Source organism: Phoxinus phoxinus (assembly GCF_949152265.1).
Source record: "Phoxinus phoxinus genome assembly, chromosome: 8".
Lineage (NCBI taxonomy): Eukaryota > Metazoa > Chordata > Actinopteri > Cypriniformes > Leuciscidae > Phoxinus > Phoxinus phoxinus.
Genome location: NC_136883.1, coordinates 30,323,815 through 30,346,080, shown reverse-complemented (window position 1 = coordinate 30,346,080; position 22,266 = coordinate 30,323,815). Strand labels below are relative to the sequence as shown.

General features: G+C 37.6%; 1 protein-coding gene across 3 annotated transcripts in view; it reads left to right on the top strand.

Moving 5' to 3' along the window:
* megf11 (multiple EGF-like-domains 11) overlaps window positions 1-22,266 on the top strand; it is a 121,500-nt gene that overhangs the window by 2,004 nt on the left and 97,230 nt on the right. For 2 of the 3 annotated variants that reach the window (XM_079620754.1, XM_079620756.1), the window contains exons 2-3: window positions 19,175-19,295; window positions 21,355-21,478. In XM_079620754.1, the coding sequence (XP_079476880.1) occupies window positions 21,363-21,478 (116 nt within the window). In that variant the 5' untranslated portion in view covers window positions 19,175-19,295; window positions 21,355-21,362. Of the gene's footprint in view, window positions 1-4,993; window positions 5,097-19,174; window positions 19,296-21,354; window positions 21,479-22,266 lie in introns of those variants that run through there. The other variant, XM_079620755.1, reaches the window with a different exon arrangement.

Below are 22,266 nucleotides of genomic sequence, written 5' to 3'. Positions count from 1 at the left end.
TACAGTAATGCAGCTTTTGTTTTCAGTCTTGAGCTTTTAGCCTAATTAAACAGCAGTGTTGTTGAGAAGATATTCATTAGCTGGCTGCTATTTATTCTGCCCAATTATTTCTTCAAGAGAAACTAAAAACGGCATTGTTGTGTTTAGTCGTCCCCCCCCCCCCCCCATACAATATTTGGCATATTGTAAAAAGAAATTGCACCTAAAATTAGAATGCAGCTCAGTCTCGAGTCAAGTTATGTCCTGCACTGTTTGCTTAAAGGGTGAAAAGGTGCAAAACTGTTTGAGATATACATTTTGTTGTGAACAGAGAATCATTAATACAATATTACAGCAACAATATCAAAATAGATGATGCAATCGATTTGCGAGATTTGTGATTTAGTGCAAATATGAAAATAATGAGAATGTTTGATGATGTTGACTGCTTGCACACCTTATCTAGTTCAATATGACCTTGATGTGTTGTGTTTTGAGTCCTGGGACGTTGTTGTCAAGCCTAACCTTCTGTGTGACTGAGCATGCATGTGGTAAGAGAGACAGGAAGCTCAACAATGAGAGACTGAGCGCTGCTTTGTGTAGCACCACTGGCCTGTGAGCTCTGATTCGTCCTGACAGCACTTAATGACAGGGAAGCAGGGGCATTTTTGGTTTAATTTTCTGAGCTGTTTTGCAAAGTGAAGCTTGAGCCAAGGGCAAAGAAATCTTTTTTCTCTTTTCAATGTTATGCCATCTCCTGTAGAGTTTCCAGTCTAGTAAACCTTTTCAGCTGGAAATCCTGATGTTTTCTTCAATCAATAGTCTTAATTAGTGCTGATTAATGAAGGGACTCTGGTTGCGCATTGCTAATAGTTGTTTGAATTCCCAAGGACGAAGCACTTCAACTTTCTGCTTTGCCTGGCATTTTAAGTTTTGAAACAAATTTAAATTTATGACATGCTTTTGTACATTTCTGAAAGATTTAGGCCTGAAGATTTTCAAATAACCGATGAGATTCATTTTAATTGGTTAGATGTTGGAGATGGTGAATTGAGGCAGAGGAGTAGTTTTCAAATTAAGATTTCATTAGTATTCTGTGGCTATACACGGACTCGGATCAATGCAGAAAATGAGCTGCATCCTTTTGTTTTAGTATTCAGATTAAAAAAAGATTATTTATTTGTATGTAGCCAGGTTAAATGTGATTGCAACAACATAAATGTAACATTAGTATCACAAACTGTTGGCTTATTTTCATATTTTATGTCACTTTCGGCCTTTGCATGGATCTTGTTAGAGGATTTAGATGTTAATATAAGCTAGGAAATTGATGGCAAAGCCATTTCAAGGGATGAGGGATGTTTTACCAAAATTGTTTGTGTGTGTGAAGGTAATCTTTAGTGTTTTGCAAATTGCTATGGAAACTGGATGAAATGGCCTTGTTTTATTGTGACCCTCATCTGAGTCTTTGCTTTGTCTTTATTAGTGTAAGTTTGCTCATTTTCATGTCATTTTTGTATCTTTATGATTGACAAACAGGGATATAGCCTAGAGAATGGAAGAGATGATGAGAGCTGTTGGATTATAGGTGTATATGTATGAAGTAGAATGAAAAGTTCAGATTGATTGTTTAATGCCCTGTATTGTATTGTACATGACTTCATATAATATATAAAATAGTTTTTTAGTGTTTTGCTGCTCTTCGGATTTATCCCTTTCTGCCCTATCATTGCCATGGGCTCACTTTACAAGAACGATTGACCTAGCTACAAAGGACTTTCCCCCAAGAAAATGTTTTACCTTTGCTGAAACAGCATTAAGCACTGAAGTAACAAACTCTATGTATGCTATAGACCGTATGCGCCAGAGAAACGAGGGCACAGCCATCTTTAGAATATTGTCTTTGAACTTCCGTTTTTGCGGTCGCTCTGTATATTTCTATGACATTGCTGTCCAGGAGTAATTCACTTTTGAAGTGGATTTACTTAATGTAAAGTTAACGAAAGTTATCATGAGGATTGCAATGTTTAAAGCAGAGGTCTAAATAAATGTCAGACTGGGAAGATTTTAAAACGAGCCGTTCGTTCATAAATACGCAAGATCGCTGTGAAAATGTCACACAAAAAACGCCAAGAAAAAAAAAGTCAAAATTTTACAATGAAAGTACGATTTTGAAGCTCAATTTGCGTATAGCCTAGTGCGCAACCATTAAAAATAAATGAGAACATGTAAACCATAAATCTTTGTAAACCATAAAATGATGGATGAAACAGCAGTCAATTAGAATGAGAATGGATCATTTTCTAAATTGGAATGGGCATATCAAATTTGACCCATCGTTACTTCACTGGAGTTCGCCTAATTATGCATGTCTGGTAATATTTTAAACAGTTGATTTGTTGGGGGGTTCTTTTAAAAAATTCAGAGGAAATCAATCGTCTGTTTTTTTATTTTACCTTAACAAGGTATTCTATATTTAATTTCATATTTCTCAACAATTTATAGGTCCAATCTTAGCCCACACTGTACACATTAACACTGTAATGTCTTTTCTAGTGCATAATATACTGGATGCTGTGCAGTGGCACTGAAGACAGTGTTCAGTAGAGGAAACCTTCAATAGCATAGTAAGGCCTGACCTTTATTCTGCAAATCAAGCTGATTTCTTAATGAGCTGCCTGATAGATGTTATTTTAGCCAAAATGTATTGAACATTATACTTTGAACAAATACCCTGAGGTCAGAGTGGGAGCATTAAGAAATGTTAATGAAAAATATAAAGCCATTAGCCGAACCTTCTTGGGTCAGCTTCTGCTCTGTAATTGAAAACCTTGATGTATGTTTCTCGTTTCCTCTGATTGCGTATACAGAGATTTTAAGATCAAGGACAGCCACAGTTTTCTTGACAGTATGTATCGTCCCTCTCCTTTTCACGTCCTTGTCTCCTGCTTGTACTCAATCTGTATATATTTTCACTGTGGACTACAGTGTTGCATGTCATCGCCTGTCTCAGTGTGGCAAATCATGTTCTTTCATTAAGATCTTTGAGTCAGTACTTTTTCATCAACCTCACAGATGTTTTTCTGTACGTTAACCCAGAGGTTAGTGTTTACTTTTCCGCTGGGAGGAAAATTTGAAAGAGGCAAGCCAAACACGTCTTTAATAACAGAAGAGTTTAGGAATACAGTGCTTGGTTGGGTTTCATGAAATGCCACCTGAATGGACAAAAAGAGTCCACACACTCCACAGGTCAATTGTGGACAATAAGACCAGCAAAGCTAATTTATGATGAAAGACTTGAACTGATTTTTTTAAATGGAGTGAGATGGTTGTGTAATTTTACCTTGTCAAGGGCTTGCTTGAAACATGGTGAATATGTCTATAGGGAACCAACGGCTCATAGTTGCTGTGTTTGGACTGAGTACTTATTAATAATCAAACAATACTTTTGTCCTGCATTTGTCCAACAGAGCACATCAAAGAGGAAGATTGTTTAGACAGTTGTTCGAGCACTTTTTATCTGCAAAGACATTAGTGTCAAATTAAGAAAGCCATTAAAGTCAGCCGTGTATGGAAGCTTGTTTCCGCCACTGAATAAAAAATAAAAAAAAAAAGTAATTGTGACTTTTTATCTCACAATTCAGATTTTTTTCTTGCATTTCGGATACAGGCCTTAACTTGCAAAAGTTATAAAGTCAGAATTGCGAGATATAAACTCACAATAGCGAGTTATAAAGTCTGAATTGTGTGATATAAAGTCGCAATTGCGTATAAAGTCAGAATTGTGAGACATTGTATGTCAGTGTTTTTTCCCTCAGAATTGGACTTAATAATTCAGACTTTTTTCTCAGAATGCGAACACGACTTATAAAGTCAGAATTGTACGATATAAACTATTTTTTTCCTCAGAATTGTACTCTATAACTCACAAAATGTGAGAAAAGAAGTCAGAATTGCGGGATACAAACTCGCAATTGTGAGAAAAAAGGTCAGAATTGCGAGATACAAACTATAAACAATATTAAAGATAATTGCGAGTTTATATCCCGCAATTATATCCTCAATTGTGTGAAAAAAGTCGCAATTATCTTTTAAATGGTTTTATTCCATGGCAGAAACAAGCTTCCAGCCGTGAGACTGCTATATGTTAAATAGAATTGGGGGATAGAAGGGCAAAGTAGCTCCTAAATTAAATAGGCTACTTTATGAAATAAATGTAACCAGGCAAGACATGAAAAAGATTAGACAATAAGAAATGTTTCTTAAGCACCAAATCAGCATATTAGAATAATCTCTGAGGGATCATGCGAACTGACGACTGGAGTAATGATGCTGAAAATTCAGCTTTGCCATCACAGGAGTAGATCACATTTTAAATGATAATTCACAATATTACTTTTTTTAATGTGTTTTTGATCATATAACTGCAGCCTTGGTGAGACTTTAAAAAAATGTTTTAAGTCTTACCGACCACAATCTTTTGAACGGTAGTTTACGTATTTGTTTTCAACAAGCAGCCTGAAGGGTCCTAGTGCTTCCATGTCCAGCCAATTAAAGAAAATAATACTTAATGAACGTTTAAAGTTTTCAATTGCTAGTTTGTTCAGTGTGAAGCAATCTTATCTTACTGCAGGTTTTATCTGTAGAGATGATGAATGATAAGTCACACAATCGTGAGTTTAGAGGGAACAAGAATAGAATCAAATAAAGATCGGCTGTGAGCATCTTTAAGCAAAGCTAATTAACAAGCACTGATGTGAGCTTACAGTGAGGCTCAATAGAGCTCGTCTCTCTGATGCCAACTCCACACCTCTTAGCTGCGGTTCTGCCGGGTCCTGAATAATGCACTCATCAGGTCTTTTCCCGGTGGTTGTAATGACAAGCAGCTCTCCCTCGAGAATCCACTGACTTTTTACAAATACTGCTGATGGTCCTGCTTGCATCTGCCACTTATCTCAATCAGAGGGGTATTACCATAAAGACCAGCTCTCAGAGCCGCACAGCCTCCCTGACCTGCTCTCGTAAGACGTAAGATGTCGTCACACCCCAGGACGCTTCTTATGAGGGATCATCGCAAGCGTGGAAACTAAAGCGGCTCTGTTTTGTAATTGAAGTGGGTAAGGGTCATCGTTTTTAATGCAGCTTGTAAATCTTTCCTTATATTGAAAGGTTACATTAATGCAAAATTGAGTAGCTCACAGAAACCAGGCCATCTGCTTGTTGGCTCCACTGGATCTTTGGAGTTATAGCATCATTTTGGATTTGGATTGAGTTGGTTATTCATTAACATTACAGGCTTTCAGTTACGGCACCCATTATGAGCACTATAGCCCAAGGACTTCATCCAGCCTTTACTGTAAACCAAGAGTGCCCCTGAATTCTATATTATGAGAGTCATAATTTACCATTGCAATCCCAGAGAGTGTGTCCCCCATTAACTTTATGCTTTTTTGCTTCAAGCTATTCCTGTCCCAGCACTCACAATGGAGAGACCTAAACAAGCTCAGTGTAGCATGGATCCGTCTTGTATAGCGAGACATCTTAATGGATTTACCGAGGGTGATGCTAGGTCTGTTCCTCTTCTTGTCCTGTGCGTTCTAGTCGGTTTGCTGTTTCCCTTTTAGTCCTCTATTGACGGTAGCTCTCAGTTACTTTTGAGAGGTTTGTGTACAGCTGTTCTTGAACCACACTAATGGGTAAGCCTTGTGAATATGTCTGAACTTATCATAGACATTTTTTTTTTGTTACCCAGCATGCTCTCTTCTCAAGTATGGACTGCGTGATTGGTAAATTACTATTCTCAGCACAGGCTACGGGAGTCGTTAGAGTTGAACCTGCAGATGTCTCCATCACTCAGGAGAGAGGACATTAGCCATTCTGCGTGAGCTGCTTCACTCCACACCCTGCAGGAAACCTCTTTCTTTATTCTGTTAATATTTTCTCTGTGAAGTTGTAAAATGCTGCACATTGGCTGTTCATTTGACTGGAGTTCTCAAGCAGCGAGACTAGCGTTGAGTTTAATTTCCTCGTCTAAACCCCGCTGGGGCCCTGGGGCGGGATCACCTGGGTGGAAATTGCTTTTGGTGTTTCCTTCTGTCCTGTCCTAGACCAGACATCTGTGCTCAGGGACATCTCAATTGAACTTGTAACAGAGAACAGCACAGTGTGTTTGATGACATCCAAAGGTCTGAGCAAAAAAGGAAAACAGTTCTCCATTATCTCCAGAACTGATGGTGCAACTCTCTTTTTTGAACTTTTAATGAAACAAGAGCTTGTTACAAAGAACTTGTCTACTAGCTTTTAATATTTCACATACATTATGAGTGCACAGTTCCATATAAACAACGAATGTGCATGTGCGGCCAATTATATCATCTTTAATGGAAATCTAACCTCAGCCAAGAAAGCTCTTTTCATTCCTTTCACATGGAAAAAGTCTCAACGAAAAAAAGCACGGGACATTTATGCCTTTATATCTTTTTATATGCTAGAGGCAGTTTATTCTGAGAAGTGACCTACTGTGACCTTTAATGGTATGTAGTGCCATGGGCATTTTCACAGCTTTGTTTTTCTTTTCTGAATTGCAATATGTGAATGTGCGTGTGTTGTTGACATATCAGTCCACCTACCAATTTCCACAACATATGACAGGGGCACACAAGACCACCTTAAGGGAAAGTCCACCCAAAAATGAAAATTCTGTCATTATTTACGTACCTAGGTGTCATTCCAAACCTGTATAACTTACATTTTCAAGAAAAGAATATTTCATTTGCTTCTGTCAATAAAATGAAAGTTATTGGGGACCAAAACAATATGAAACCCCATTGACTTTATGGACAAAAAAACTTTCTTTTTGTGCTCTACAGAAGAAAGACAGTTATACAGAGTAGGAACAACATGAGTGAGTAAAATATAAAAGAATTACATTTTTTGAGTGAAAACATCTGTTAAACCACAGAAACATTATTGGAATCAAGTTATTTAAGTGCGAGCTGTAAAGAAATGTAATTCTCTTGAAGTTTTGGGAAAAAAATAGTTATTTAGTTCAGAGCCACATTATTATGCATGACTCCACAGAGTCCAGATGCTTTTTCTATTGCAGTTTGTATTGTACTCAAATCCGTGTCTCCCGAGTCAGCGGTCATCAGAAGCACGGTGGGATATTAGATTAGCTTCAATCATGCCGAACAGTCCTGTTTGAATGTCATTTATTATTTGCTCTGTCTTTAACTCTAAACCCAGAAGTACTGTTGGATGCCCCTCCCTCCCCCCGCACCAGTGGGTGTCATGGGCCGTGATGGATCTGTAGTGTTATTGGTGCGATGCACCATGTGCCACTATGTAAAGCTCCTTTGCTTATTCAGCAGCAGGGTCTTTAGCCTGCAATCAATGGCAGCTAGGCAGGGCCGAGAACATAGAGCTGTTAAAACCACACCTGGGACTTGAAAATGCAGAAGAGCTGCCCTATCAACAACACCTGCCAGTAATATGAATAATTCAGTGATCTCTGACCAGGCCACTTTTACTCCTATCAGTCTTGCTTATGTGAATGGATGTGGGGATGAGAGCTACTACTTCTGGTAACCGTGGATTGTCCCATCACCTGTCTTTTTGGAGTTAACGAAGGAGAACAGATAGAGTGGTACAGTTACCGGTAAGATATCGAAAGAGAGACTGTGCATGAGAAACTTGTGTTAAAAAAACATTTTTGGGGCTCAGCTTTAAACGTATTGAGAGCAGCTTTGTTTTTAAAGGCCACTTCATGGGCTCCAGTGTTCAGGTTTAAGGTAGGATCTAATCATTTGCTATTGTAGCTGCTATTTTGCTTCTTCTGCAAATTACACCTAGACTACACATACTTACCTTGATTTAATAATTGCCCTTTACCTTGAAACATTCTTAGTGAGTTTTGGCTTTAAACATTTAAAAAAAAAAAGTGACATAATTTCACATAAAGCTCTGAGTGGCTTACCTTGGGCAGGGTACATTTAATCATTAATTTTGAACAATATTTGAAATTAATTTTAGAGAGGAATGTCAGAAAGTTCTATCACGTTCATGTAATTAGTGATGTTGGAATTCACACAGTTGGGCTTTAATTGGCAGTGATTGTGAGGAGCAGGGGCTGCATGGGTTGTTTAATTGGAGCCTGAGTGATGGCGGTAATGGCTCATTTGTTTGCCTGTGTGTGGTGAGGGACCCCTCGTAATGACCTGTGTGGAGGAAGCCGCAGCGTTGGAAGAGGTGCGAGATTAATCGCACTACCTCACTTCGCACAAAACTGTAATAATGTTCCTCAGATGATTCTTCTAAGATGTTCTACTATTTGTTCCTAATGAATTCTCACATTTTACATGTCACTCTCAGCCCAGTTCTGAAATGCTTGTGTTAATACATACTGAATTTGTGCGTGTGTGTGTGTGTGTGTGTGTGTGTGTGTGTGTGTGTGTGTGTGTGTGTGTGTGTGTGTGTGTGTGTGTGTGTGTGTGTGTGTCGTGCACTCTCCTCCATCTAGATGTTTTAATTGGACACTTTAATATTGGTAGAGGTGTCTTCATGTTTAGTGCAAAATAAAAATAACTTTCCTGTCCTGTCAGATGTCAAAGGGGTGGTCTCACTACACTTTTGCATTGCATTGACTTGCATTCAAATTCATGCAAATGCGGGAGCTCAGAAACGCAAGCTCATGTGAAAAAGTTTTGGATTTTGCTGCTTTCTTAAGGCCTTGTCCCAAATGGCACCCTAAACACCCGTGGTCTACGAGTCTGCACTTTCGTGATGTAGGCTTAGGTTCGAACTTACGGGCTCTGCAAAAGTGCACATCAAGGGCACATATTGACCACAAAGGGGGCACTCGCGAGCACACTTCTGAAACGTAAAATGACAAATGGGACACCATACAGCCTCGTGGACGTAAATCAGACACAAGGAAAAATGAAGCGAGCGCGCCAGAGTTATTTTTGGGACCATATTACTTTAAAAGTGTGCTTGTGCATTTGCGGCCTTGTTGTATTGTGCAAATGTAAGTTGTAATATGGTGTTTATTTTGTGTAGGCCTATATCTCATATAGGATGCATTTGGTTAAGATTTAACGCTCTATAAAGTTCACCTCAGCTCTATATAGGTGGTCAGCTTCAGTGCGTGCAGTTCAAAACAGCAATACACGACTAATAAAATAGGCACTGTCATATTACATAACATTATTAAGAGAACAATATTGTAATAAAACGTTGTGAATTAATTGAGTTAGGGCTGTAAACGATTAATCGAATCCAAAATAAAAGTTTGTGTTTACATAATATATGTGTGAGTGTGTATTGTGTATAATTATTTTGTATATATAAATACACACACATGCATGTATATATTTAAGAAAAATTTGTTATATATAAAATAGTTCTAAATATATAATATAAATCATATAAAAATATATATGCAGTATATAAATGCAAATATTTCTCAAATATATACATGCATGTGTGTGTATTTATATATACAAAATAATTATACACAATACACACACATATATTATGTAAACACAAACTTTTAAAATTTTTAGATCGCGATTGATCGTTTACTGCCCTAGTTTAGCTGCGCATTGCTCCAGGAAAAGCACGTCCACAACATGAGTCACACTGACTAGGACGTAACATAGTTCAAGTTCACTTGTACATTCGCATAATTTTTTTGCAGATTATTTGTTATATTATGTTTATTTTGTATATATATGATTAATCTAATTTAGGATGCATTTTTGTTGAGTTAAATAACCCACTCTCCAAGGGCTTCAGTTGACCGGTGTTCATTCAGCGCTTCAGCGCGTGCAGCTCAAACAGCAATGCATGACTAATAATAACTATGATTGGGACTGTCATATTACATCACATTATAATGAGAACACTATTGTAAAAAATTGTTCTGAATTCATCGAGTTTAGTTTCCGTGGAGCACGTCCGCAACAGGAGTTACACATTATGACTAGCAGGCATCTGAGGCGGCGTTGGTGACAGTTCACAGTTGCATTAGTCGTTATATTTGATTATTAAATAAGTAATTTAATTAAATGACCAATAACATTTTTAGCCCCTCTTGTTGCCCAATATCTTGGTTTTGTGTGTATGTTGTTGTCTTTAGCTGTCTAGTGTGTGAGCTTTGTGGTTTTTATGTTCTGCAGAGCAGGAACCTGCTGAAAATCAGTTTTATACTGAGCCAGGCCCGATTGTCCTTAATCTTTTCCTGTTTTAAAAATATAAATAAATAAATAAATAAATAAATTGACTAATTTTACAATTTTGCTAGCCTTTTATTTAGACTAAAAACCCTTCACATTCATTTGAGGAACAGCGTTTTGAGCAGCATTTGCAGACCCTGTCATGCGACGCATATTGCAGTATTTAAGGTTAACTAACGATTAATCGATCAATTGATCATTCATTTTAAAGGATGATCGATAATGGGAATTTGTGTAAATTTACATCCCCGGTATCCATCATGGATTAGGATTACTAAATGTATGTTACGTGTAACATGTTAACCTCCAACACTGCTCAAGGACATTGAGGAGGACATTGCAATGAATTGAGCATGTATATTTAATAGTGTGGGTACAGTAGATGGAGAGAATATGTCACCTCTTTGAAGCCAGGGGCACATCAACATTATTCTTAGTCTTTTAAGTACCCCAATCATACTGCCGTATTTCAAACACTTATGTCACAATCAGGTTTTTACTTCCCTGTCGATGGTGCAGCGGCAACAGTGCCGGTTAATAAACCATTAGATCACAGCTTTGACCTTGACAAAGTCAAAGTTTACGAGTTGAAGCAATGTGGCAAGCTATTTTTCCCACAGTGGATTGTTTTGTAGAATTCACGATGTGTCCAGGAATCGTAGCGCTTAAGTCAGATTTTAAAGATCGGCCTCCAAGCTGAGGGACACCATAGATCAGTGCCCTCGTTTGTTATTTGTGCTGGATGTTTAGATTTAGACAGAATGCATTTATCTGTCTTGCAAGGACTAAGCCAAGATGGACAGCTTTACTTAAATCAAGCTTGAAGCAAATGTGCCGAGGCTGATCTGGGTGTGTATTTTGTGTTCAGAGCTCATTAATAATGATTTGCTGAATGTAGGATAGAGTCACCCGTAGCATGGTTTTGGAAAGCTGTATAATGCCTTTTCCCTCTCTTGTCGGCTTCACACACCACTTATCAGAAGACATTTGGGACAGGCTTCCGATTCCATGCCGAGCCTTGCGCGTCCTCGGACGCTGACACCAAATAAATGAAGACGCAGAATGGACTTGGATGTTCAGTGTTGGAAGGGCGACGGCTGAGGTGTGAAACCACTGAGCTGTAAAATTGCCCTGGCAGACATGCTGTTGTTTCAGCATTTCATGGCGAGCCGCTCAGCCTGCTTCCCTTCCTCTCTGTATCTTTCCTTTTCACCTTTTTCTCTACACCCATCTCTGTACCTTGCCCTTCTGCGCTTGTGCTGACTTAAGCCCTGGCCCGAGAGTCCGCTGGAACTATAAAGCAATAACCGATCGCCTTGTTTTGTATGCACTGCTGCAAGGCTCTTCAAGCAGACCCTAAGAGCTTTATTATTCCACTTTCATTTCTGTCTCAAGGCTAAACCTGCAAACGCAAAGACGTTTCCTATACAAACACAGTGCTTCCTCCTTCGCCGAAACAACGTTGATTTGTTCTAATTTGCCTGATGACATGCACCAGATGCATATGATCCTATTATTATGTGAGAAGTCACAGGGAAAGTAATTGACTGGGTTGTGGCGAGCTTGTTTGGCACTTGCTGGGGGTTTGTGGAGAGACAAGAGGCCCCTGCTGTTGCCCTTTGACTGGGGCAGCGGGATGTCGTGTCAAGGTTTAAGTGGGTGTGAAACTTATTATAATATGAAGACTAGTCAATTATTTGTGTTATTCATTTTTACAGAATTACTAAAAAAACCCCGAATGTGTTTGATTGCAGAGAGACTGTAATATGACCTTATTGACTTCTTGCTGATTTTATTGTTTGTTTTAAGGTTTTTTTCCTCTTCATATTTCTTTCAGACTTTTCTTTCAGTCATATAGACATTTTGAATCAGTGGAGCAGCACTGAGTTTAGGAAGAAGGGCCTCAGTCACTTGCTCAAAATAAGTCCAATTAAGACTGTAACACTTGGTGTGTTTGACACAAGAAAGGGCGTGCCATACAGAAATAGCAAATTAACACAAGGTACATTAACTGGCAGAGAGAGCTGTTAAAAATATATCCCTCATTAGTGTTGATCTTGTCTGCTTTTTTTTTTTTTAAACTTCAGGCTATCTTGTTTTCAACTTCAAGGATAATTGTAATCATTGCTTTCTTTGTATTTATGCTTAAGTAAAGTTGTTGTTACAGTATATACTTTGTAGCCTTTCATTATAATGCTGCATATACAAAAAAAAAAAAAAAAAATAATTAAAAATAGTACAGTTATGTTTTGCACAGAACATGACTTGTATAAATGATGCATAAGCGATGCACCATTATTCTGTCCGGTACTGGTAAGCCGTTAATTATATAGGCTAATTTTATCAGCGATATTAAAATTCTATATTATTTTTTCTACCGAAAAGAAATTAAAAGTAAAAAACTAAAAAGCTAATTTACTGCCTATTTAAAACCTTTTTTTTTTAAATGCAACTAGTAATTTTAAGAATTATAAAGTTATGTAATGTACATAAAAAATTCTTATCCATTTTGAGATTCAATTTAACATCATTATTAACGGTTAGTTAACCCAAAAATGAAAGCTCTTTCAGTTTCATAATTTACTTACTCATGAGTCATGACGTTCCAAACCTTCTGTGGAACATAAAAGAAGATATTTTTTAGGAATGTCTCAGTATGTTTGCCTCCAAACATGCCTGCCTCTTTGACAAAAATCATGTGACTCGCCAGGTCTCTCACCCTTTACAACATATGATCGATGAAAAATTAGACACATTACTATAGATCAGCTTTCTGCAGATAAAGCAAACCATTATAATGACTTTGTTCTACAGCCTACTGAAGTTAATGAAATGTTTATAATAATAATAATAATAGCGTAATATATATTAAGTTGTACCGGCCAAAGTGCGTGTTCAGTCCTGTTCGCGAGTGTCACGACAATCAACTGCGAACCACTTGCGTTTCTATGCTAACCGAGAGGGCTCCTGCACTCAGATTTAAGCAGCTATGTAGGCTACCTTGTTGGTGGTGGTAATGGCGAAAAGAAAGATTTTTAGAACAGCAGCGAAATATTTTTTATAAAAAAGTGACTACTGAAACATATCCTTTCAGTCTGTGGGACTGTTGGAAGTTATTAATAAAGAAACATGGATGAATGAGAAAGTAAGGAGCAGGATGTGCTTGATAATAAAAAAGAAATATTAAAAGCGCAATGAGCCACAAAAGAGAACTGAATCCGCTACTGACAACATGCTTTCTGTGCGCGGACACGGACAGCCTAAACAGTCAAATGCACACAGAAATATATATATCAAAATATCCGCCTTGGAGAGTATTCACGTAAACACAGTCGCCGTAAGCACTGTGTAGTGTGTAGCACATACGTGGTTCACTCCCTAACTAACTCACTCACTCACACACACACACACACGCGCAATTGCTTTATACGTTGCATAGATTGAATTTAGGTTTTTGTTCACATATAAACATTCATCAACTCTCACATTAGTTGTAGTAAATGAAAGCTCAAGCATATTCGCTTAACATACGAGAACCAATGAGGTGCATTCTCATGTGTGACGCAGCACGTTTGAGCTTTCGCAAGAGGTTTGTTCTCGCATGTCAAGCAGGTTCGGTTGAGCTTCTGTTTATATTCGCTGATCAATGTTTATGTGAATAAAAGCCTATATTCAATCTGTTCATCACATATAAAGTGATCGTGTCTCTTCTAAAAATTTGCACTAAACCGCTCGATTCATATGGATTAGTTTTACGATCCCTTAAATAACTTTTTTAAGCGTTAAAGTGGTAGTTGAGGGACTGTTGTTTAAGAAATCAGAAACCCTCCAATAACAATTGGTCACCAATGATGCTGTTTAGACTCACAATGGTCTCGGCTAACTGCTTGTGATTGGATAACCCAATATTTTAAAATGAGAAAAAAACATGGCCTAAATTATATTTAGCGTCTCCTTTAAGCATCCACTGTGCTGAAACCATGTGTCCTGAGTTAAATGGCTGGAGGCCTTTGATAGCCTATGTAGGAGTAGAGCACACAGCATGACAGGAGAGATAAAGTTTGCATTGTTTTCTGCATAAACAGGAAAAATACGAGCAGCATGAAAGACCTGTTCCCTCAAACTCGGTTCTGTCTTGGGGTGCAGACTGTGGATAGGGAAAGGTTATAGTGATGAAAGATGGCGTTGAGATTAGCAGGCTGAAATTGGGCTCAGTGGTGGTGCGAGAAACCACATTGTTTGATTTATGAGGGTCATGATGATCAGTGGTTGCCACATGAATAATCCATGTGCCCAGAATTAAGTGACCTAGAGCATTTGCTAAGCTTCCCCACTGTGTTTTTCCAGTTCCACGCTCTCTTATCCACACTTACTTCATTCAGGATGGAGTGCTGCTGATCAAGAGATTGGCTTATCTGTTGACTTGGTTTTTTTTTGCCCTTTGCAAAATATTGTTTGGGTTTTTCTGCTTAAAAGCCATTTGGCAGTCTTTGTAACAAGTATTTCTCAAGATTGATTTAGGATTTAGGAAAAAACTAAATCAGGACAGATTAGCACCTGATTAGAACTGATTAGTCATTGCTTAGAGGTAAGGGCACTCATGTTCAAACACACAAACCATATATGATTCAGATAGAGAAATAAAACACTTGGCCACTGCAATTTAACAGACCATGGCTCTCTTAATGGTGCATGCTTCTAAATGAGACAAGACAAGGCTATCTTCAACAGTTACATGTAGATACTTCAGGGTCAATCGCATTGTCTATGTAAGAAAGTCTGTGACCTTTTGGTTGAGAACATCTTAAGTGATAATCAAAGTACCTTATTAAGTGTGCTTGAGTTAACATAGGTTTTAACCATCTGCCCATCTTATTGTTCTTCAGCTATGGCTTAGTGAGAATAAAAACCTTCAAATAAGCACCTGATATTTGATATAAAAAAGCAGATTTTTTTTTTTCACGTTTGAATTTGATCTGAATTATATTTTCCAATTGCTAATACTTTAAATAAATTATGACTACTTTCACAACCGGATTAAAAAGGTAACTTCTCAAATTGTAATGGTTTAAATTCAAAACAGAATTTCAGAAAGCTGCTTCAAAATCCCAAATTTTGTTAAGTAAAGTAAGAAAAATGAGGAGAAAGCTTTCTTGGCATAATTTAAGGAAAATCAGCCAATTATGCAGAGGGGTGCCATGCTGAGTTGCCAAAATTCTTTAATCGTCTGATGCTGTTGCTATCTCTTGACAGGAACACTGACAGGTCTCACAAGCTTCATGATGCTGTGGTAACGTTGACACAAAATGCCGCTCTTCACATGCACAGAAAATTTGTGCAGAATATGTATGACGCAAATGTATGTAAACAGATATTTTTAATGGGTCACAGGTGGAACAGTGCATTCAGGATCTGCAATCAAATCGACTCTAATTGGGGTTTACAAAATGTAATAGTCAGTGATATGAAAACAAAATATAGGTCATTATTTTACTACAGTTTCTCTAAAGCCAGAACTGCACCAGAGATATAAATGGGAAGAGATGAACCACAGGTAAACAAGTTTTGTTTCTTTAATTTGAGCCAAAGAAGCTAAATATATGAAATTATTGTCAGATTTTAATTATAATAATAAAAATTCAATCTTGACTAACAGTTTTGAAGATTCTGGTCTCTTAGTAGCCATATTTGTACACTACCATTCAATATTTGTTCAGCAGTATGTTTTATATTTTGAAAGAAATTAATACTTTTATTCAGCAAGAATACAGTAAAAAAAATCACAGTAAAGACATGTATAATGTTGCAAAATACTTCTATTTCAAATAAGTGCTGTGACTTGCCTTAAAAAGATTTTGTCACTTTTTTTCAGTTTGAAGAGTTGAATTTAGTTTGAACAAAACTAATATAGTTCTGTATATAAAGACAGAACTCATGTGACGATGGAAACATTGCACAGTAGAACATTGTGCTGTATATAAAATCACTGCTGAAATTCTGACGGTCTTCACTGAGTCTTCACTCCAACGTCAGCAATCACTTCTGTTAGATGATTATATGTAAATGGTCACTAGCTTCTCCTAAATGAAGACAGAAATAAATAACCATGGCATGGTGACATGCTGACATAAACTTAAGATGCGGTCATGACTCCTGTCTTGAGTGGATGGGTTGATTTTACTTTATCGTTGTGAGAGCTGCCAGCAGACCCATAACATCACTCACAGAGGGGCTCAGATGCAGGGGATCAGGGAATTGACCGGTTAATTGCATTGAGCTCTGATACGTGCATGTCCTGAATCATGTCAATGTCTCCTTTGGTTGACAAGGTGGGAATACAGAGTTGGTTTGAGTATTTTAAAGTACCCTTTTCCTTACAAGTGTATGGACACAGAGTAGTATATCCTTCCTGTAACTTACATATATAAGAAGACCATTGTATTGTTGTATCGCAAATCCCAAAATAAGTGCAGAAGGATAAAAGAAGCCATAAGGGAGTTCGAGTTTTATGAACAGGATCTAGTATGTGAATTGGAGACAATGAAAATGTTGTTCCTATTGTGAATGTCTGGCAGGCAGGTGAGACAACAAATACACACCCTGGCCCACCATATTGATCTGAGTTTTAGGTTATTGTTCTATGTGCACAGATTCATTAATGAGAAGTAAAATGGTATGGCTTCATATTTCAGAGTCAGTCTCGGGTGAAATACTGTTAGTTACCCATTTGTCTCATAGTTGTCATGTAATACTACAATCGTTGAAATACATGGCAGCAGAACAGAGCTTAATGCATTTTGTCATTTCAATAACACTTAGGTGTTTGTCTGAGAGGTTTTATTCAAACATTAATTCTGAAGTGTGATGGAGGTGTAATGTTTTAAACGAATACTACCTCACTAATATTAGAGAGGCACGATATTAAAATACCAATACGATAAGCCAATTAATTCTTGTCACGATATGGATTATCGACAAATGATCGATAGTAAAATTCTATACTACTTTGTCTAAATAAAAATAAAATGGTAAAAACTAAAATGAGTCATTTTAGATGCTAAAAGTGAATTTAGACCGTACACGTCAAAATGTGTAGTAGGTATACATTATAAATGAAAATAGGATAAATGAATAAATCAATATCAATTTGCTTATAACCTATACTGTTTAAAAGTTGGGGGTCATTACGATTTTTTAAGATAAATTTATTCAGCAAGGGTGCATTCAATTTATCAAAAGTGACAGTAAAGAATTTTACATTGTTACAAAACAAATCAATTTCAAATAAAGCTTTTCTATCTATTCATCAAAATATCCTGGGAAAATGTATCACAGTTTCCACAGAAACATTAAACCGCACAACTGTTTTCATCATTAATAATAAATGTTTTTTGAGCACCATATCAACATGATTTCTGAAGGATCATGTTACACTGAAGTCTGGAGTAATAGCTGCTGAAAATTCAATTTTGTCTCACAGAAATAAATTACATTTTGAAATATATTAAAATAAAAAACAATTATTTTAAAAATGTAATATGTTTTCACAGTATCACTATTTGACTGTGTTTTTGATCAAATAGATACAGCCTTGTTGAGCATAAAAAAATAAAGAAATCTTACTGACCTCAAACTTTTGAACGGTAGTATAAAACCAATATATTGTGCATCCCTAATTAATTTAGATCCTATTAACCTCCAGCCAGCATCCTCCTTCAACTGATGATGAAAATGTAAATATATTGGTGAGAGGCCTTCTGATAACAAGATACTGTTGCTACAGTATTCATTTGTATTATTTACAGAGTTAGCTTCTTTCAAATGAAAATTAAACTTTCAGTTCAATCTAACTCTTACCTTTCATTCAGTTAGCTTTCAATTACACACTTCATTATGTTCTGTAATGAGTCCAGTGATGTGCCTATACATTCCACCCTGAGGGCCTCATTGGGATAAATTATGCAATCCCATTTTGCACCCTTAGGCCTGTTGCCACTAATAAACAGAAGAATTCAGAGCATCATTTGTTCGTAGAATTTCCCCTCGGGATCCTAAGGAATACATCTTATGTAAATCCAACAGAACACGAGCAAGCTATGAGCAGCGATACAGAGTCGTGGATTATTGCACCTCCGTTACATCTTAGTATCTTCAAACCGCTGGTGTCCTAGTGGTGCTCCACCGAGTACTTAGACGGACAAACAAGACCCAGTCTGATTGCTGAACTTTTCAGCATGTAGACAGAAAAGCAGTGGAAGAGGTCACTTCCAGACAGCCTGTCCCCTCCAGTGTGCTTCGAGCTCATCTTCCTGCTCTTGTTCCACTCTGTGTCCTCGCCTGCGGCTTTCTGCCCGGCCTCTTCTGCATCTGAAGGAGAAGGAGAATAAATAATGAATCACGATGGCAGCGAAGAAACTACATCTTTTGTTTGCACCCGCAGTGTTATTTTTCTCATCTTGTCTTGAACCCCACGTAGATGACCCACGGCCCGACGCAGGCATAATGAAGATCCGCGTAATGAGGCTGAGGAATACGAGGCCCCTAGTTAGACCCGAGCTGTCAGCACGGCGGTACTTGTCATTGTGTCGTTAATGACCATGAATAGCTTGTTCTCCTTTGCTATTGTTGAGACTGCTCTCGTGACGCTTGCGTAGCGATGAGAGGCTTTGACACTCCATGCTCCTTAAGGTAATGTAAGCTCTCACCCTTGTGTGTTAGCAGGAAGCGAATGAGCCTGATGTTTCATCCCCTCCAAACAGGAGGTGTGGTTTAGATTTAATATCTGGGATTTAGCAGCTGTTGCATTGTGGAGCTCCTAATGCTTAAGTCCCTTTCCTGAGTGTCCCTTTTTCTCAATCTTTATTCTCTTTTGCCGTTTAGACCTTTTCTCTGCTCTCTTGTGCTCTCTTGTTCTGAAGTTGAACACTAACTGTTTCTTCTCTCTCTTTCTCAATACCCAGGTGCCCTCTCTTTGCTTTGAGTCTGATTATTGGTCTGTCTGGTCTCCAGCTCTTGGGTTGTCTGGTTCAGACGAGCAGTGATCTTCCAGACATCTCCAGGGACTGCAGCCCGTGGTCTGAGGTGAGTCCGACCGGGATCCATCGCCTTTGCTCCTGTCTCTCCTCGTTTGCAATAGCCATTATGCCAGTCGGATCCACACAGCTTTAATTCTTAGAAATCAGTGTTCATTAGAGTCACCTACACTTCAAGAGGAAGCACAGAATAATTTGATGTCAGATGCCTCATTATGGTACTCCTACTTAAAGCCATGACCAAAGTACAATCTTTTTCATGCTCGAGAACCACCGCAAGTCTATGGGGATAACAGAGAGCCACAGATGCATTTTGATTAAAGGCTAAGTGATCTTACGGTGCAAATCAGTGATTCATAATGCATAGAATTAATTTTAGAAGAAATGGCCTGATCATCCCTTAAAACTTATTGCTTTTGCCATCTATATACCAGACATTTTACATTTACTACTATATTTTGGATGCCACATAGTGTTTTCAATAACGGTCATGCTTTAAATTTTACCTGTATTATTGTACAGTTGTTACCGTAAGGACCTGTTTCTAGCTGGTCTAACCTTTCAATTGAGTTTCAATGTACACTTCTCAAAAGTTTGAGGTTGGTAAGATTTTTTAAAGAAGTCTCTTGTGCTCACAGAGGCTTTTCATGTATTTTAAAAGGTCATATTACTGTGATGGCAAAGCTGAATTCCCAGCAGCCATTACTCCAATCTTCAGTGTCACATGATCCTACAGAAATCATTGTAATATGCTGATTTGTTGCTCACATTTCTTTTTATCATCAATGTTAACTCTTTCCCAGCCAGCGTTCATTTTCTCAAAATTGTAATGGCCCCCAGAATATTTTGTTGTATGAATATTTGAACATGCAATACATCAAATGAAAGAACAGAGCCTCTGCTTAAAATAAAAAAAGCTTAATGCATTATTTTTTGTTTGCAAAAAGCTGAAAAAAATGCTTTTGTCAAAGACTACATCCAGATCGTATTTAGAATGATGATCAAAACATAGATGGAGTAGAATGAGTCCATCAACACCGCCAAAGCTTGCACAGTCCCATACCACTTCCTGGTTTGACATTTCATTCATGTTTGGCAGTTTTGATTGATATGCCTTCAGTCTCTCTCTGTAATATAGTGGAAGTGAAATCGATATGGATTTTTCTTTCACCTTACACCTTTCAGTGTCATAAAGCAAAGACATGTCATGCAAATCATTAAATGGGATTAGCAGATCAGATACTGTATACAGGCCAAACAAAGTATGTACGGTACGTGTTTATTTGCTTGCAAAGTACAAACACGCTCACTTAAACCTCACCAGGACGTTATTGGTTGTAATTGTGTTTCTTTCCTGATCAGGTACATAATGGAGTTGCAGAGAATCAAGCAAACTGTTGTTCTTGTGTCCTTCTACAATTACTCCCTGCAGTTTAACATAATCAGTGCTTTCACGCTTCGCCAACCCATGCTTGTGCAGTGTGTCATTCACGTGCCCTTCTAAATCTGTCTCTGTCATGTCAATTCATCACACACATGCTCATCTCCCATCATGTGTCTAATGAAATATCTTGACAGTTTAAACAAACGGTTCACCCTGTGTGATCTTAAAAGAGTCCTTCGTCACTGTCATTGAACTAATATCCTGAGCTAAGTGTTGCAGAATATACACACTCACACAAGTATGCGTGAATATAAGGTGCATAAAGATTGACGTATCAGAATAATGAAGCGCACAATATTTGGACATTTTGAGATTATTAAGTAAATATTGTGTCGGAAGTCGTCATTCAAGTGTTTGTATACATCTAATTGGTTTTAATTAAATTGTATTAGTCTCTATCACACACATACAGTATCACACCATTATATCAGCCATCTGCCACCACACTGAAGTTGTCATTGGCTATTGACCCATTTCGGTTAACTGAATATAAAGACACGCATACCTAATTCCTGAATTCATTGATATTGTTCTTAAGTCATCTCTTTTCACTCTACTTCCAAGTATGATCCAAGGGCTCCAATTTATAAGAATGATAAAGGACAAAAAGTGTCCTTGTCTCTCTCTCACTCTCTCGCTCTCTTTCTCACTCTCATTCTCTCAGGAGGAGTCATGGGGCTGGTACGGGCCTACCCATTAGCCCTGCCTGTGCTGGCTGTTCTGGGCCTCATTATCAGCGCATGGAGCCTCAACCCAGATGACCCCAATGTCTGCAGTCACTGGGAAAGGTGAGAGAGGGCACTCTCCTGTGTTAAACTCCGTTTTACCTTCCATTTCTCAATTGCAGGATTCACACTGCGTAGTTATTCCTCTCTGACATGCCAGAATGATGTTTTGGTCAAAAGAGGATTGAAATTTCAGTGTAGTGATTTATGCTTGTGTAATTGTTTGAGTTATAACGGGTTGTGGCGATGTTCAAAATTATTTATTTAATGTACATAAATTGTACATTGTATGTATAATTAATAATAATAATATGAATAGATTACCGGTACCTAATAGTGGACCCTTTTCACAGACTGTGCTGACGCCTTTCCACAGTTATTAACATTGTAAATCTTTTCATAAAAAATGTGATGTACACTTATAACACTATATTTTTGTGTTATATTACCTTGGCATTAAATTCGATAAAAGTAGTTAACGCTGCATTTTGGGTGTTTCTAACACAATGGCTGAAGGAATGATGGCAGAAAAATCTTTCTCTCTTCTGACCACTATAATCAATCACTCAATGATTTTTTTCTTTGGAAAGTCATTGAAACACTTTTTTTTTTTTTTTTTTGGGAACTTTAATGGGAACTTTAAAATATATGTGTGGTAGTAAACATTTACCACTATAGCAGTTTACTCACCTATGAAGACGCAGTTTACTCACCTATGAAGACTTCCACTTCTGAGAACCCTGGAAATGTGAAAATGTACTACTATTAATATAAGTATAATTATTATTACATTTTTAACCATTTAAAAACAATGATGCAATACTGCTCACAGGCTACCTACTGTCACATTA